Source organism: Eucyclogobius newberryi, unplaced genomic scaffold (genome assembly GCF_026437365.1).
Source record: "Eucyclogobius newberryi isolate DKJ021-1_F unplaced genomic scaffold, fEucNew1.0.hap1 SCAF_5, whole genome shotgun sequence".
Classification (NCBI taxonomy): Eukaryota; Metazoa; Chordata; class Actinopteri; order Gobiiformes; family Gobiidae; genus Eucyclogobius; species Eucyclogobius newberryi.
In genome coordinates this window covers 1,386,390-1,405,766 of record NW_027316167.1, presented here as the reverse complement: position 1 = coordinate 1,405,766, position 19,377 = coordinate 1,386,390, and the positions used below count along the sequence as shown (strand labels likewise).

The following is a 19,377-nucleotide window of genomic DNA, read 5'->3' as shown; positions in this document are numbered from 1 at the left end:
GAATGTACTTTAGAATGTACTTTAGAGTGTACTTTAGAAGGTACTTTAAAATATTGTTTAGAATGTACTTTAGACTGTACTTTAGAATGTACTAGAGTGTACTTCAGAGTGTACTTTAGAATGTACTTTAGAATGTACTTTAGAATGTACTTTAGAATGTACTTTAGACTGTACTTTAGACTGTACTTTAGAATGTACTTTAGAATGTTGTTTAGAATGTACTTTAGAATGTACTTTAGAGTGTACTTTAGAGTGTACTTTAGAATGTACTTTAGAGTGTACTTTAGAATGTACTTTAGAATGTACTTTAAACTGTACTTTAGAAAGTATATTTTAAACTGTACTTTAGAATGTACTTTAGAACGTACTTTAGAACATACTTTAGAATGTACTTTAGAGTACTTCAGAATGTACTTTAGAATGTACTTTAAACTGTACTTTAGAATGTACTTTAGAATGTATTTTAGAGTACTTCAGAATGTACTTTAGAATGTACTTTAGAATGTACTTTAGAATGTACTTTAGAATGTACTTTAGACTACTTTAGAATGTACTTTAGAGTGTACTTTAGAATGTACTTTAGAGTGTACTTTAGAATGTACTTTAGAGTGTACTTTAGAATGTACTTTAGAATGTACTTTAGAATGTACTTTAGAATGTACTTTTAGAATGTACTTTAAGAATGTACTTTAGAGTGTACTTTAGAATGTACTTTAGAATGTACTTTAGAGTGTACTTTAGAAGGTACTTTAAAATGTTGTTTAGAATGTACTTTAGAATGTACTTTAGAATGTACTTTAGAGTGTACTTTAGAATGTACTTTAGAATGTACTTCAGAGTGTACTTTAGAATGTACTTTAGAATGTACTTTTAGAATGTACTTTAAGAATGTACTTTAGAATGTACTTTAGAGTGTACTTTAGAATGTACTTTAGAATGTACTTTAGAGTGTACTTTAGAAGGTACTTTAAAATGTTGTTTAGAATGTACTTTTAGAATGTACTTTAAGAATGTACTTTAGAATGTACTTTAGAGTGTACTTTAGAATGTACTTTAGAATGTACTTTAGACTGTACTTTAGAATGTACTAGAGTGTACTTTAGAATGTACTTTAAGAATGTACTTTAGAATGTACTTTAGAATGTACTTTAGACTGTACTTTAGAATGTACTTTAGAATGTTGTTTAGAATGTACTTTAGAATGTACTTTAGAGTGTACTTTAGAGTGTACTTTAGAATGTACTTTAGAGTGTACTTTAGAATGTACTTTAGAATGTACTTTCGAAGGTACTTTAGAAGGTACTTTAGAAGGTACTTCAGAGTGTAATTTAGAATGTACTTTAGAACGTACTTTAGAGTGTACTTTAGAATGTACTTTAGAATGTACTTTACATCAAAATGTAACCCTTTACATTAATCAAATGTAAAAATTGACTTTTGGACTTCACTTGGAAATGGACAAATTTGAAAGACTCTTGACCAGGGGTCTGCTAACCCTAACCCTTAAAGTTAACCCTAACCCTTAAAGTTAACCCTAACCCTTAAAGTTAACCCTAACCCTTTAAGTTAAACCTAACCCTTTTAGTTAAACCCTAACCCTTTAAGTTAAACCCTAACCCTTAAAGTTAAACCTAACCCTTTTAGTTAAACCCTAACCCTTTAAGTTAAACCCTAACCCTTTAAGTTAACCCTAACTTAAACCCTAAGCCTTGAAGTTAACCCTAACCCTTGAAGTTAACCCTAACCCTTTAAGTTAAACCCTAACCCTTTAAGTTAAACCCTAACCCTTTAAGGTAAACCCTAACCCTTTAAGGTAAACCCTAACCCTTTAAGTTAACCCTAACCCTTTAAGTTAAACCTTAACCCTTTAAGTTAAACCCTAACCCTTTATGTTAAACCTAGCCCTTTAAGTTAAACCTAACTCTTTAAGTTAAACCTAACCCTTTAAGTTAAACCTTAACCCTTTAAGTTAAACCTAACCCTTTAAGTTAAACCTAACCCTTTAAGTTAAACCCTAACCCTTTAAGTTAACCCTAACTTAAACCCTAAGCCTTGAAGTTAACCCTAACCCTTGAAGTTAACCCTAACCCTTTAAGTTAAACCTAACCCTTTAAGTTAAACCCTAACCCTTTAAGTTAAACCCTAACCCTTTAAGTTAACCCTAACTTAAACCCTAAGCCTTGAAGTTAACCCTAACCCTTGAAGTTAACCCTAACCCTTTAAGTTAAACCCTAACCCTTTAAGGTAAACCCTAACCCTTTAAGGTAAACCCTAACCCTTTAAGTTAAACCCTAACCCTTTATGTTAAACCTAGCCCTTTAAGTTAACCCTAACCCTTTAAGTTAAACCTAACCCTTTAAGTTAAACCTAACCCTTTAAGTTAAACCTAACCCTTTAAGTTAAACTTAACCCTTCCATTACAATGTTAATGTATCATATTTTGTTGCAGTGATGAAAATATAGAAATACAATTAAAGAAATTAGATTTTTTGTGTCATTTTCATTTTGAGGATTTGATTAATCCTCTTCTTTCCCCCGTATCTAGGCAACAGTGGAATTGAACACAGCAATGATATTTGATCGTTTCTTCTAAGTTCACGTAGCTGCAGAACAGCGCCTCCTGCTGGACGCCCACCACACCACACTTTGAGGATACTTTACCATGAAATATACAAAAGCTAAATTCAAAAATATTTATTTTCGCTCATCTGTGTTATTATTTACCAATAGAATTCTTTATATTGTATAATATATTGTATAATATATTGTATAATATATTGTATAATATATTGTATAATATATGATAAATGTCTTTATGTGTCTTTCTCTCAGGTCTTGTCCACAGAGTCTGGTCCTAGGATCTCCTTTGAGTACTGGCTTCCTCCTGATCAGTACTTCCTGTTCCACGGCCCTAAAAGTCCACTCGACCACGCCCCTCACACTGCCTCAATCACCGCGACGACCCCTGCATCTATCTCCACGGCAACGAGAGCCGTCGCCGCCATCCGACCCCAGCGACGCGTGAACCGAGGTTGGAACATTTGAGTGTTTTATACCAGAGACTTTGTGTCGGAGACATTTTAGAGTCGGAGACATTTTAGAGTCACATAGGGAGGGACATATGGGAGCTGGACGTTTTGGGACATATGGGAGCTGGACGTTTTGGGACATATGGGAGCTGGACGTTTTGGGACATATGGGAGCTGGATGTTTTGGGACATATGGGAGCTGGATGTTTTGGGACATATGGGAGCTGGACGTTTTGGGACATATGGGAGCTGGACGTTTTGGGACATATGGGAGCTGGACGTTTTGGGACATATGGGAGCTGGATGTTTTGGGACATATGGGAGCTGGATGTTTTGGGACATATGGGAGCTGGACGTTTTGGGACATATGGGAGCTGGACGTTTTGGGACATATGGGAGCTGGACGTTTTGGGAGATATGGGAGCTGGACGTTTTGGGACATATGGGAGCTGGACATTTTGGGATATATGGGAGCTGGATGTTTTGGGACATATGGGAGCTGGATGTTTTGGGACATATGGGAGCTGGACGTTTGTTTTGGGACATATGGGAGCTGGACGTTTTGGGACATATGGGAGCTGGACGTTTGTTTTGGGACATATGGGAGCTGGATGTTTTGGGGCATATGGGAGCTGGACGTTTGTTTTGGGACATATGGGAGCTGGACGTTTTGGGACATATGGGAGCTGGACTTTTGTTTTGGGACATATGGGAGCTGGACGTTTGTTTTGGGACATATGGGAGCTGAACGTTTTGGGACATATGGGAGCTGGATGTTTTGGGATATATGGGAGCTGGACGTTTTGGGACATATGGGAGCTGGATGTTTTGGGACATATGGGAGCTGGATGTTATGGGACATATGGGAGCTGGACGTTTTGGGACATATGGGAGCTGGACGTTTTGGGACATATGGGAGCTGGACGTTTTGGGACATATGGGAGCTGGATGTTTTGGGACATATGGGAGCTGGACGTTTTGGGACATATGGGAGCTGGACGTTTTGGGACATATGGGAGCTGGACGTTTTGGGACATATGGGAGCTGGACGTTTTGGGAGATATGGGAGCTGGACGTTTTGGGACATATGGGAGCTGGACATTTTGGGATATATGGGAGCTGGATGTTTTGGGACATATGGGAGCTGGATGTTTTGGGGCATATGGGAGCTGGACGTTTGTTTTGGGACATATGGGAGCTGGACGTTTTGGGACATATGGGAGCTGGACGTTTGTTTTGGGACATATGGGAGCTGGACGTTTGTTTTGGGACATATGGGAGCTGAACGTTTGTTTTGGGACATATGGGAGCTGGACGTTTTGGGACATATGGGAGCTGGACATTTTGGGACATATGGGAGCTGGATGTTTTGGGACATATGGGAGCTGGGTGTTTTGGGACATATGGGAGCTGGACGTTTTGGGACATATGGGAGCTGGATGTTTTGGGACATATGGGAGCTGGACGTTTTGGGACATATGGGAGCTGGACATTTTGGGACATATGGGAGCTGGACGTTTTGGGACATATGGGAGCTGGACGTTTTGGGACATATGGGAGCTGGACGTTTTGGGACATATGGGAGCTGGACGTTTTGGGACATATGGGAGCTGGACGTTTTGGGACATATGGGAGCTGGATGTTTTGGGACATATGGGAGCTGGATGTTTTGGGACATATGGGAGCTGCACGTTTTGGGACATATGGGAGCTGGATGTTTTGGGACATATGGGAGCTGGATGTTTTGGGACATATGGGAGCTGGACGTTTTGGGACATATGGGAGCTGGACGTTTTGGGACATATGGGAGCTGGACGTTTTGGGACATATGGGAGCTGGACGTTTTGGGACATATGGGAGCTGGATGTTTTGGGACATATGGGAGCTGGATGTTTTGGGACATATGGGAGCTGGACGTTTTGGGACATATGGGAGCTGGACGTTTTGGGACATATGGGAGCTGGACGTTTTGGGACATATGGGAGCTGGACGTTTTGGGAGATATGGGAGCTGGACGTTTTGGGACATATGGGAGCTGGACATTTTGGGATATATGGGAGCTGGATGTTTTGGGACATATGGGAGCTGGATGTTTTGGGGCATATGGGAGCTGGACGTTTGTTTTGGGACATATGGGAGCTGGACGTTTTGGGACATATGGGAGCTGGACGTTTGTTTTGGGACATATGGGAGCTGGACGTTTGTTTTGGGACATATGGGAGCTGAACGTTTTGGGACATATGGGAGCTGGATGTTTTGGGATATATGGGAGCTGGACGTTTTGGGACATATGGGAGCTGGATGTTTTGGGACATATGGGAGCTGGATGTTATGGGACATATGGGAGCTGGACGTTTTGGGACATATGGGAGCTGGACGTTTTGGGACATATGGGAGCTGGACGTTTTGGGACATATGGGAGCTGGATGTTTTGGGACATATGGGAGCTGGATGTTTTGGGACATATGGGAGCTGGACGTTTTGGGACATATGGGAGCTGGACGTTTTGGGACATATGGGAGCTGGACGTTTTGGGACATATGGGAGCTGGACGTTTTGGGAGATATGGGAGCTGGACGTTTTGGGACATATGGGAGCTGGACATTTTGGGATATATGGGAGCTGGATGTTTTGGGACATATGGGAGCTGGATGTTTTGGGGCATATGGGAGCTGGACGTTTGTTTTGGGACATATGGGAGCTGGACGTTTTGGAACATATGGGAGCTGGACGTTTGTTTTGGGACATATGGGAGCTGGACGTTTGTTTTGGGACATATGGGAGCTGAACGTTTTGGGACATATGGGAGCTGGATGTTTTGGGATATATTGGAGCTGGACGTTTTGGGACATATGGGAGCTGGATGTTTTGGGACATATGGGAGCTGGATGTTATGGGACATATGGGAGCTGGACGTTTGTTTTTGGACATATGGGAGCTGGACGTTTTGGGATATATGGGAGCTGGATGTTTTGGGACATATGGGAGCTGGATGTTTTGGGGCATATGGGAGCTGGACGTTTGTTTTGGGACATATGGGAGCTGGACGTTTTGGGACATATGGGAGCTGGACATTTTGGGACATATGGGAGCTGGATGTTTTGGGACATATGGGAGCTGGGTGTTTTGGGACATATGGGAGCTGGACGTTTTGGGACATATGGGAGCTGGATGTTTTGGGACATATGGGAGCTGGACGTTTTGGGACATATGGGAGCTGGACATTTTGGGACATATGGGAGCTGGACGTTTTGGGACATATGGGAGCTGGACGTTTTGGGACATATGGGAGCTGGACGTTTTGGGACATATGGGAGCTGGATGTTTTGGGACATATGGGAGCTGGATGTTTTGGGACATATGGGACCTGGACGTTTTGGGACATATGGGAGCTGGACGTTTTGGGACATATGGGAGCTGGACGTTTGTTTTGGGACATATGGGAGCTGGACGTTTTGGGACATATGGGAGCTGGACGTTTGTTTTGGGACATATGGGAGCTGGACGTTTGTTTTGGGACATATGGGAGCTGAACGTTTTGGGACATATGGGAGCTGGATGTTTTGGGATATATGGGAGCTGGACGTTTTGGGACATATGGGAGCTGGATGTTTTGGGACATATGGGAGCTGGATGTTATGGGACATATGGGAGCTGGACGTTTGTTTTTGGACATATGGGAGCTGGACGTTTTGGGATATATGGGAGCTGGATGTTTTGGGACATATGGGAGCTGGATGTTTTGGGGCATATGGGAGCTGGACGTTTGTTTTGGGGCATATGGGAGCTGGACGTTTTGGGACATATGGGAGCTGGACGTTTGTTTTGGGACATATGGGAGCTGGACGTTTTGGGACATATGGGAGCTGGACATTTTGGGACATATGGGAGCTGGATGTTTTGGGACATATGGGAGCTGGGTGTTTTGGGACATATGGGAGCTGGACGTTTTGGGACATATGGGAGCTGGATGTTTTGGGACATATGGGAGCTGGACGTTTTGGGACATATGGGAGCTGGACATTTTGGGACATATGGGAGCTGGACGTTTTGGGACATATGGGAGCTGGACGTTTTGGGACATATGGGAGCTGGACGTTTTGGGACATATGGGAGCTGGACGTTTTGGGACATATGGGAGCTGGACGTTTTGGGACATATGGGAGCTGGATGTTTTGGGACATATGGGAGCTGGATGTTTTGGGACATATGGGAGCTGCACGTTTTGGGACATATGGGAGCTGGATGTTTTGGGACATATGGGAGCTGGATGTTTTGGGACATATGGGAGCTGGACGTTTTGGGACATATGGGAGCTGGACGTTTTGGGACATATGGGAGCTGGACGTTTTGGGACATATGGGAGCTGGACGTTTTGGGACATATGGGAGCTGGATGTTTTGGGACATATGGGAGCTGGATGTTTTGGGACATATGGGAGCTGGACGTTTTGGGACATATGGGAGCTGGACGTTTTGGGACATATGGGAGCTGGACGTTTTGGGACATATGGGAGCTGGACGTTTTGGGAGATATGGGAGCTGGACGTTTTGGGACATATGGGAGCTGGACATTTTGGGATATATGGGAGCTGGATGTTTTGGGACATATGGGAGCTGGATGTTTTGGGGCATATGGGAGCTGGACGTTTGTTTTGGGACATATGGGAGCTGGACGTTTTGGGACATATGGGAGCTGGACGTTTGTTTTGGGACATATGGGAGCTGGACGTTTGTTTTGGGACATATGGGAGCTGAACGTTTTGGGACATATGGGAGCTGGATGTTTTGGGATATATGGGAGCTGGACGTTTTGGGACATATGGGAGCTGGATGTTTTGGGACATATGGGAGCTGGATGTTATGGGACATATGGGAGCTGGACGTTTTGGGACATATGGGAGCTGGACGTTTTGGGACATATGGGAGCTGGACGTTTTGGGACATATGGGAGCTGGATGTTTTGGGACATATGGGAGCTGGATGTTTTGGGACATATGGGAGCTGGACGTTTTGGGACATATGGGAGCTGGACGTTTTGGGACATATGGGAGCTGGACGTTTTGGGACATATGGGAGCTGGACGTTTTGGGAGATGTGGGAGCTGGACGTTTTGGGACATATGGGAGCTGGACATTTTGGGATATATGGGAGCTGGATGTTTTGGGACATATGGGAGCTGGATGTTTTGGGGCATATGGGAGCTGGACGTTTGTTTTGGGACATATGGGAGCTGGACGTTTTGGGACATATGGGAGCTGGACGTTTGTTTTGGGACATATGGGAGCTGGACGTTTGTTTTGGGACATATGGGAGCTGAACGTTTTGGGACATATGGGAGCTGGATGTTTTGGGATATATGGGAGCTGGACGTTTTGGGACATATGGGAGCTGGATGTTTTGGGACATATGGGAGCTGGATGTTATGGGACATATGGGAGCTGGACGTTTGTTTTTGGACCTATGGGAGCTGGACGTTTTGGGATATATGGGAGCTGGATGTTTTGGGACATATGGGAGCTGGATGTTTTGGGGCATATGGGAGCTGGACGTTTGTTTTGGGACATATGGGAGCTGGACGTTTTGGGACATATGGGAGCTGGACATTTTGGGACATATGGGAGCTGGATGTTTTGGGACATATGGGAGCTGGGTGTTTTGGGACATATGGGAGCTGGACGTTTTGGGACATATGGGAGCTGGATGTTTTGGGACATATGGGAGCTGGACGTTTTGGGACATATGGGAGCTGGACATTTTGGGACATATGGGAGCTGGACGTTTTGGGACATATGGGAGCTGGACGTTTTGGGACATATGGGAGCTGGACGTTTTGGGACATATGGGAGCTGGATGTTTTGGGACATATGGGAGCTGGATGTTTTGGGACATATGGGACCTGGACGTTTTGGGACATATGGGAGCTGGACGTTTTGGGACATATGGGAGCTGGACGTTTTGGGACATATGGGAGCTGGACGTTTTGGGAGATATGGGAGCTGGACGTTTTGGGACATATGGGAGCTGGACATTTTGGGACATATGGGAGCTGGACGTTTTGGGACATATGGGAGCTGGACATTTTGGGACATATGGGAGCTGGACGTTTTGGGACATATGGGAGCTGGAGGGTTCAGTATCTTTGCTGTTCCGGCACTTTTCTGGACTTAGATGTTTGATGTTTTTCCACCGATCTGTTGTACCCACTCCTCAAGTTTGGGGGTCACTGAGTGTTCCGATGACCACTAACCGTTACCGTCACCGTTACCGTCACCGTCACCGTTACCATCAGTCTGTATCTGGAAGTCCCACAGGACCTTGGCTCGGTCGATATCCACCACCTTTGGAGGTGTTTCCCGCACCTTAGGGTCTCCAGTCCATACTCTGCACAGATGTTCCTGTGCACTGTGCCAGCCACTTGGTGGCGCTCCATGTGTGATGTCCCTGCAGCATCTGCACTTGCAGCATCTGCACTTGCAGCATCTGCACCTGCAGCACCTGCAGCATCTGCAGCACCTGCAGCATCTGCAGCACCTGCAGCATCTGCACTTGCAGCATCTGCACCTGCAGCATCTGCACCTGCAGCACCTGCAGCATCTACAGCACCTGCGCATCTGCACTTGCAGCATCTGCACTTGCAGCATCTGCACCTGCAGCATCTGCACCTGCAGCACCTGCAGCATCTGCAGCACCTGCGCATCTGCACCTGCAGCATCTGCACCTGCAGCACCTGCAGCATCTGCAGCACCTGCGCATCTGCACCTGCAGCATCTGCACTTGCAGCATCTGCGCTTGCAGCATCTGCACCTGCACCTGCAGCACCTGCAGCATCTGCAGCACCTGCGCATCTGCACCTGCAGCATCTGCACCTGCAGCACCTGCAGCATCTGCAGCATCTGCACCTGCAGCATCTGCAGCACCTGCAGCATCTGCAGCATCTGCACCTGCAGCATCTGCAGCATCTGCACCTGCAGCACCTGCAGCATCTGCACCTGCAGTTCTGTGCTGGATGTTCTCAGGGGCCTCTCCTTGGGCCTTGTCTGGAGTGGTAAATCTGGGCCTCTATTGATCTGGTTGGCTGATATCAGCCGCTTCAATTATGTTCCGGTGGTGTAGGGGTGTGTCCTCCCATGTAGGGGCGTGTCCTCCCATGTAGGGGCGTGTCCTCCCAAGTAGGGGCGTGTCCTCATCATCCTCTGTTCCTCATTGTCTGAGACATTCACTGAGCACGTCCTCTGTAGGAGCCTTGTCCTTGATGTACTTGTACAGTGGCTCTCACACACTAGCCCCGCCTCCTTCCTTACGGCTAGTGTCCAGTCTCAGGGATCTAGTGTCCAGTGGACCACCTTCCCTCTGTCTGGACCACCTTCTCTCTGTGTGGACCACCTTCCCTCTGTGAGGACCACCTTCCCTCTGAGTGGACCACCTTCCCTCGGTCTGGACCACCTTCTCTCTGTGTGGACCACCTTCCCTCTGTGAGGACCACCTTCCCTCTGAGTGGACCACCTTGTGAGGACCACCTTCCCTCTGTGTGGACCACCTTCCCTCTGTGTGGACCACCTTCCCTCTGAGTGGACCACCTTGTGAGGACCACCTTCCCTCTGTGTGGACCACCTTCCCTCTGAGTGGACCACCTTGTGAGGACCACCTTCCCTCTGAGTGGACCACCTTCCCTCTGTGTGGACCACCTTCCCTCTGTGTGGACCACCTTCCCTCTGAGTGGACCACCTTCCCTCTGAGTGGACCACCTTCCCTCTGAGTGGACTACCTTCCCTCTGTGTGGACCACCTTCCCTCTGAGTGGACCACCTTCCCTCTGTGTGGATCACCTTCCCTCTGTTTGGACCACCTTCCCTCTGTTTGGACCACCTTCCCTCTGTGTGGACCACCTTCCCTCTGAGTGGACCACCTTCCCTCTGAGTGGATCACCTTCCCTCTGTGTGGACCACCTTCCCTCTGTGTGGACCACCTTCCCTCTGTGTGGACCACCTTCCCTCTGAGTGGACCACCTTCCCTCTGTGTGGACCACCTTCCCTCTGAGTGGACCACCACCTTCCCTCTGAGTGGACCACCACCTTCCCTCTGTGTGGACCACCACCTTCCCTCTGAGTGGACCACCACCTTCCCTCTGTGTGGACCACCACCTTCCCTCTGTGTGGACCACCTTCCCTCTGTGTGGACCACCTTCCCTCTGTGTGGACCACCTTCCCTCTGTGTGGACCACCTTCCCTCTGTGTGGACCACCAGCTTCCCTCTGTGTGGACCACCTTCCCTCTGAGTGGACCACCTTCCCTCTGTGTGGACCACCTTCCCTCTGAGTGGACCACCACCTTCCCTCTGTGTGGACCACCACCTTCCCTCTGAGTGGACCACCCCCTTCCCTCTGAGTGGACCACCACCTTCCCTCTGAGTGGACCACCACCTTCCCTCTGTGTGGACCACCACCTTCCCTCTGAGTGGACCACCACCTTCCCTCTGAGTGGACCACCTTCCCTCTGAGTGGACCACTACCTTCCCTCTGAGTGGACCACCACCTTCCCTCTGTGTGGACCACCTTCCCTCTGTGTGGACCACCTTCCCTCTGAGTGGACCACCACCTTCCCTCTGAGTGGACCACCACCTTCCCTCTGAGTGGACCACCACCTTCCCTCTGAGTGGACCACCACCTTCCCTCTGAGTGGACCACCTTCCCTCTGTGTGGACCACCTTCCCTCTGAGTGGACCACCACCTTCCCTCTGTGTGGACCACCACCTTCCCTCTGAGTGGACCACCACCTTCCCTCTGTGTGGACCACCACCTTCCCTCTGAGTGGACCACCTTCCCTCTGTGTGGACCACCACCTTCCCTCTGAGTGGACCACCTTCCCTCTGAGTGGACCACCTTCCCTCTGTGTGGACCACCTTCCCTCTGAGTGGACCACCTTCCCTCTGTGTGGACCACCTTCCCTCTGTGTGGACCACCTTCCCTCTGAGTGGACCACCTTCCCTCTGTGTGGATCACCTTCCCTCTGAGTGGATCACCACCTTCCCTCTGAGTGGACCACCACCTTCCCTCTGTGTGGACCACCACCTTCCCTCTGTGTGGACCACCACCTTCCCTCTGAGTGGACCACCTTCCCTCTGTGTGGATCACCTTCCCTCTGAGTGGATCACCACCTTCCCTCTGAGTGGACCACCACCTTCCCTCTGAGTGGACCACCACCTTCCCTCTGAGTGGACCACCACCTTCCCTCTGAGTGGACCACCACCTTCCCTCTGTGTGGACCACCACCTTCCCTCTGAGTGGACCACCTTCCCTCTGTGTGGACCACCTTCCCTCTGAGTGGACCACCTTCCCTCTGTGTGGACCACCTTCCCTCTGTGTGGACCACCTTCCCTCTGTGTGGACCACCTTCCCTCTGAGTGGACCACCACCTTCCCTCTGAGTGGACCACCACCTTCCCTCTGTGTGGACCACCACCTTCCCTCTGAGTGGACCACCACCTTCCCTCTGTGTGGACCACCACCTTCCCTCTGTGTGGACCACCTTCCCTCTGTGTGGACCACCTTACCTCTGTGTGGACCACCTTCCCTCTGTGTGGACCACCTTCCCTCTGTGTGGACCACCAGCTTCCCTCTGTGTGGACCACCTTCCCTCTGAGTGGACCACCTTCCCTCTGTGTGGACCACCTTCCCTCTGAGTGAACTACCTTCCCTCTGAGTGAACTACCTTCCCTCTGTGTGGACCACCACCTTCCCTCTGTGTGGACCACCACCTTCCCTCTGAGTGGACCACCCCCTTCCCTCTGAGTGGACCACCACCTTCCCTCTGAGTGGACCACCACCTTCCCTCTGAGTGGACCACCACCTTCCCTCTGTGTGGACCACCACCTTCCCTCTGAGTGGACCACCACCTTCCCTCTGAGTGGACCACCACCTTCCCTCTGTGTGGACCACCTTCCCTCTGTGTGGACCACCTTCCCTCTGAGTGGACCACCACCTTCCCTCTGAGTGGACCACCACCTTCCCTCTGAGTGGACCACCACCTTCCCTCTGAGTGGACCACCACCTTCCCTCTGAGTGGACCACCTTCCCTCTGTGTGGACCACCTTCCCTCTGAGTGGACCACCACCTTCCCTCTGTGTGGACCACCACCTTCCCTCTGAGTGGACCACCACCTTCCCTCTGTGTGGACCACCACCTTCCCTCTGAGTGGACCACCTTCCCTCTGTGTGGACCACCACCTTCCCTCTGAGTGGACCACCTTCCCTCTGAGTGGACCACCTTCCCTCTGTGTGGACCACCTTCCCTCTGAGTGGACCACCTTCCCTCTGTGTGGACCACCTTCCCTCTGTGTGGACCACCTTCCCTCTGAGTGGACCACCTTCCCTCTGTGTGGACCACCTTCCCTCTGAGTGGACCACCTTCCCTCTGTGTGGACCACCTTCCCTCTGAGTGGACCACCTTCCCTCTGTGTGGACCACCTTCCCTCTGTGTGGACCACCTTCCCTCTGAGTGGACCACCACCTTCCCTCTGAGTGGACCACCACCTTCCCTCTGAGTGGACCACCTTCTCTCTGTGTGGACCACCTTCCCTCTGAGTGGACCACCACCTTCCCTCTGAGTGGACCACCACCTTCCCTCTGAGTGGACCACCTTCTCTCTGTGTGGACCACCTTCCCTCTGAGTGGACCACCACCTTCCCTCTGAGTGGACCACCACCTTCCCTCTGAGTGGACCACCACCTTCCCTCTGTGTGGACCACCACCTTCCCTCTGAGTGGACCACCTTCCCTCTATGTGGACCACCACCTTCCCTCTGAGTGGACCACCTTCCCTCTGAGTGGACCACCTTCCCTCTGTGTGGACCACCTTCCCTCTGAGTGGACCACCTTCCCTCTGTGTGGACCACCTTCCCTCTGAGTGGACCACCTTCCCTCTGTGTGTACCACCTTCCCTCTGAGTGGACCACCTTCCCTCTGTGTGGACCACCTTCCCTCTGTGTGGACCACCTTCCCTCTGTGTGGACCACCTTCCCACAATAGAACATAAAACATGACACACAGAATTGGCTCTGAAAGAAAAGCAGTCCTAAAGTAACAGTTCGGCATAAATGTCCCATTTGGTCCAAAATTCTACAAATTTAGTCGATCTTCTCAATTTTTTTCTGTCCATTTGAATGTTGGTCCTGAATCGTTAGTTGTGTCTCTATCATCCTGAAGACTGTCCCAGAGACACATACGTCCTGCTCCTGCTCCACCTCCCCAAACAAGCTCCTCCACCATCTTCTGTATTATTTATTTAGTCCACTTGCTGCTCCACCTCAGGAAGTCGTTGTTAGCTCGTGGGGGTCGTTGTTAGCTTGTGGAGGTCGTTGTTAGCTTGTGGGGGTCGTTGTTGGCTTGTGGGGGTCGTTGTTAGCTTGTGGAGGTCGTTGTTAGCTTGTGGGGGTCGTTGTTGGCTTGTGGGGGTCGTTGTTGGCTTGTGGGGGTCGTTGTTAGCTTGTGGGGGTCGTTGTTAGCTTGTGGGGGTCGTTGTTAGCTTGTGGGGGTCGTTGTTGGCTTGTGGGGGTCGTTGTTAGCTTGTGGGGGTCGTTGTTAGCTTGTGGGGTCGTTGTTAGCTCGTGGGGGTCGTTGTTAGCTTGTGGGGGTCGTTGTTAGCTTGTGGGGGTCGTTGTTGGCTTGTGGGGGTCGTTGTTAGCTTGTGGGGGTCGTTGTTAGCTTGTGGGGGTCGTTGTTAGCTTGTGGGGGTCGTTGTTGGCCTGTGGGGGTCGTTGTTGGCTTGTGGGGGTCGTTGTTAGCTTGTGGGGGTCGTTGTTAGCTTGTGGGGGTCGTTGTTAGCTTGTGGGGGTCGTTGTTGGCCTGTGGGGGTCGTTGTTGGCTTGTGGGGGTCGTTGTTGGCTTGTGGGGGTCGTTGTTAGCTTGTGGGGGTCGTTGTTAGCTTGTGGGGGTCGTTGTTAGCTTGTGGGGGTCGTTGTTAGCTTGTGGGGGTCGTTGTTAGCTTGTGGGGGTCGTTGTTGGCCTGTGGGGGTCGCTGTTAGCCTGTGGGGGTCGCTGTTAGCTTCTGGGGGTCGCTGTTAGCTTGTGGGGGTCGTTGTTAGCTTGTGGTTTAGCTCCTCCTCCATTGCTTCCCTGGGTTCAGTCTCTGGTGTGTTGCTCGTTGGTTTCCAGAGCGTGTATTTCACAGTTTGTGAGAAAGAGACGACGGGAGTTACTTTTCACCTCAAGAGAAAACACACTTTTCCTGAATGTGATGAGTTTGTGCAGCACAGGAACTCCACAGGGCTGTGTACTTTCTCCCCTACTCTTCTCCCTGTGACAAACTGCTGCACCTCCAGCCACGACGACACCACCCTCATCGCCACGACGACACCACCCTCATCGCCACGACGACACCACCCTCATCGGGCTCATCTGGGACGGGGATGAGTCTGTTACAGGAGGTGGAGCTGTAACTACCCGCAGCCCCCCCCACCATCACCAGGACCTCAAGTGGGGGATCCACCATCACCAGGACCTCAAGTGGGGGATCCACCATCACCAGGACCTCAAGTGGGGGATCCACCATCACCAGGACCTCAAGTGGGGGATCCACCATCACCAGGACCTCAAGTGGGGGATCCACCATCACCAGGACCTCAAGTGGGGGATCCAACATCACCAGGACCTCAAGTGGGAGCCACCATCACCAGGACCTCAAATGGGGGATCCAACATCACCAGGACCTCAAGTGAGAGCCACCATCACCAGGACCTCAAGTGGGAGCCACCATCACAAAGGACCTCAAGTGAGAGCCACCATCACCAGGACCTCAAGTGGGGGATCCACCATCACCAGGACCTCAAGTGGGGGATCCACCATCACCAGGACCTCAAGTGGGAGCCACCATCACAAAGGACCTCAAGTGGGGGATCCACCATCACCAGGACCTCAAGTGGGAGCCACCATCACCAGGACCTCAAGTGGGAGCCACCATCACCAGGACCTCAAGTGGGAGCCACCATCACCAGGACCTCAAGTGGGAGCCACCATCACCAGGACCTCAAGTGGGATCCACCATCACCAGGACCTCAAGTGAGAGCCACCATCACCAGGACCTCAAGTGGGGGATCCACCATCACCAGGACCTCAAGTGGGAGCCACCATCACCAGGACCTCAAGTGGGATCCACCATCACCAGGACCTCAAGTGGGATCCACCATCACCAGGACCTCAAGTGGGGGCCACCATCACCAGGACCTCAAGTGGGGGCCACCATCACCAGGACCTCAAGTGTGATCCACCATCACCAGGACCTCAAGTGGGGGCCACCATCACCAGGACCTCAAGTGGGGGCCACCATCACCAGGACCTCAAGTGAGAGCCACCATCACCAGGACCTCAAGTGGGAGCCACCATCACCAGGACCTCAAGTGGGAGCCACCATCACCAGGACCTCAAGTGGGAGCCACCATCATCAGGACCTCAAGTGGGGGCCCACCATCACCAGGACCTCAAGTGGGAGCCACCATCACCAGGACCTCAAGTGGGAGCCACCATCACCAGGACCTCAAGTGGGAGCCACCATCACCAGGACCTCAAGTGGGAGCCACCATCACCAGGACCTCAAGTGGGAGCCACCATCACCAGAACCTCAAGTGAGAGCCACCATCACTAGGACCTCAAGTGGGAGCCACCATCACCAGGACCTCAAGTGGGAGCCACCATCACCAGGACCTCAAGTGGGAGCCACCATCATCAGGACCTCAAGTGGGAGCCACCATCACCAGGACCTCAAGTGGGAGCCACCAACACCAGGGCCTCAAGTGGGGGCCCACTATCACCAGGACCTCAAGTGGGAGCCACCATCACCAGGACCTCAAGTGGGAGCCACCATCACCAGGACCTCAAGTGTGATCCACCATCACCAGGACCTCAAGTGTGATCCACCATCACCAGGACCTCAAGTGTGATCCACCATCACCAGGACCTCAAGTGGGAGCCACCATCACCTCAAGTGTGATCCACCAACACCAGGGCCTCAAGTGGGAGCCACCATCACCAGGACCTCAAGTGGGGGCCACAATCACCAGGACCTCAAGTGGGAGCCACCATCACCAGGACCTCAAGTGGGAGCCACCATCACCAGGACCTCAAGTGGGGGCCACAATCACCAGGACCTCAAGTGGGAGCCACCATCACCAGGACCTCAAGTGGGATCCACCATCACCAGGACCTCAAGTGGGGGCCCACCATCACCAGGACCTCAAGTGAGGGCCACCATCACCAGGACCTCAAGTGGGGGCACACCATCACCAGGACCTCAAGTGGGGGCCACAATCACCAGGACCTCAAGTGGGAGCCACCATCACCAGGACCTCAAGTGGGATCCACCTTCACCAGGACCTCAAGTGGGATCCACCATCACCAGGACCTCAAGTGAGGGCCACCATCACCAGGACCTCAAGTGGGGGCACACCATCACCAGGACCTCAAGTGAGAGCCACCATCACCAGGACCTCAAGTGGGGGCACACCATCACCAGGACCTCAAGTGAGGGCACACCATCACCAGGACCTCAAGTGGGGGCACACCATCACCAGGACCTCAAGTGGGAGCCACCATCACCAGGACCTCAAGTGGGGGCCCACCATCACCAGGACCTCAAGTGGGATCCACCATCACCAGGACCTCAAGTGTGATCCACCATCACCAGGACCTCAAATGGGGGCCCACCATCACCAGGACCTTAAGTTGGAGACACCATCACCAGGACCTCAAGTGGGGGCCCACCATCACCAGGACCTCAAGTGGGATCCACCATCACCAGGACCTCAAGTGTGATCCACCATCACCAGGACCTCAAGTTGGAGCCACCATCACCAGGACCTCAAGTGGGAGGAGCCACCATCACCAGGACCTCAAATGGGAGCCACCATCACCAGGACCTCAAGTGGGGGCCACCATCACCAGGACCTCAAGTGGGAGCCACCATCACCAGGACCTCAAGTGGGGGCCACCATCACCAGGACCTCAAGTGGGGGCCACCATCACCAGGACCTCAAGTGGGAGGAGCCACCATCACCAGGACCTCAAGTGGGAGGAGCCACCATCACCAGGACCTCAAGTGGGAGCCTCCATCACCAGGACCTCAAGTGGGAGGAGCCACCATCACCAGGACCTCAAGTGGGAGGAGCCACCATCACCAGGACCTCAAGTGGGAGGAGCCACCATCACCAGGACCTCAAGTGGGAGGAGCCACCATCACCAGGACCTCAAGTGGGAGGAGCCACCATCACCAGGACCTCAAGTGGGAGGAGCCACCATCACCAGGACCTCAAGTGATTTTGGGCTTTACAAACATAAATTTAATTGAAAATTGAATTGTCTTTTTGATGATCATTTTCTCTATCATTCAGTTTTTGTAACTGATTAGATCCATAAAACTAATTATAATTGTGATTAATTGCACAGCCCCGTGTGGCTCCAGATGAGACACTCTGAGTTTGGACAGTTGACATTTTCAAAGCTGAAGTAACATTCAGAGACTTTAGAGACTTTAGATTCCCGTCTCTGACCCATGTGTTTCTGTTCCAGTGAAACCTCTGCGGCGGACTCCGCCCCTTTGGCCTAAGACTCGGACTGAACCAGAACTAGAACTCAACCAGAATCTGCTGCCTCCAGGTCTTCCTCATAGTAAGACTCACACTCACCAGGTCCTGGTCCTGGTCCTGGTCCAGGTCCAGGTCCAGGTCCAGGTCCAGGTCCTAGTCCTGGTCCAGGTCCAGGTCCAGGTCCAGGTCCAGGTCTATAACTGGACTGTGGACAAGTGTTTACAATGAACACTCAAACAAAGCATCTAGATTAATCAAAGACTTCGAGTCTCTCGATGGCAGTGATTTCAATGGAACATTTTTCTTCTTTCTTTTTTCGATTTTTGAAAAATACATTGACACAAAAAACAACACAACCAGAGCGCGAGATGAAATCTATACACCACGAGCTCTACTTGCTGTGCAGTATCTGCTGTTCACACAGAACCAGCCGTGGTTTTCCACAGCCGCATCGAGTTTCGGGTTTGGGGTCTTATTATTGATCTTCTTCCACTGATCCGGTCTCGGGTCGCGGGGGCAGCAGTCTAAGCAGGGACTCCCAGCGTGTCCTGCCTCTTCCCGGTGGGACATGCCCAAAACACCTCCCCAGAGAGGGGCCCAGGAGGCTCTGGATGCCCGAGCCACCTCAGCTGGAGGAGTAGCGGCTCTACTCCGAGCTCCCCCTGTGTGACTGAGGTCCTCACCCTATCCTTAAGGAAGCGCCCAGCCACCCGGCGGAGGAAACTCATTTTGACCACTTGTATCCGCGATCTTGTCCTTCCGGTCATTACCCACAGCTCA

At 51.0% G+C, this 19,377-nt stretch overlaps 2 protein-coding genes across 2 annotated transcripts in view; one reads left to right on the top strand and one right to left on the bottom strand.

Moving 5' to 3' along the window:
* The window catches only part of LOC140380800 (V-type proton ATPase subunit d 1), a 371,409-nt gene that overhangs the window by 260,384 nt on the left and 91,648 nt on the right, over positions 1 to 19,377 (bottom strand). The gene's annotated exons all lie outside the window — the stretch shown is intronic.
* adamtsl5 (ADAMTS like 5) overlaps positions 1 to 19,377 on the top strand; it is a 71,074-nt gene that overhangs the window by 36,653 nt on the left and 15,044 nt on the right. Inside the window, exons 9-10 of the mRNA XM_072465597.1 lie at positions 2,833 to 3,031; positions 18,581 to 18,679. Of these exons, the coding sequence (XP_072321698.1) occupies positions 2,833 to 3,031; positions 18,581 to 18,679 (298 nt within the window). The remainder of the gene's footprint in view (positions 1 to 2,832; positions 3,032 to 18,580; positions 18,680 to 19,377) is intronic.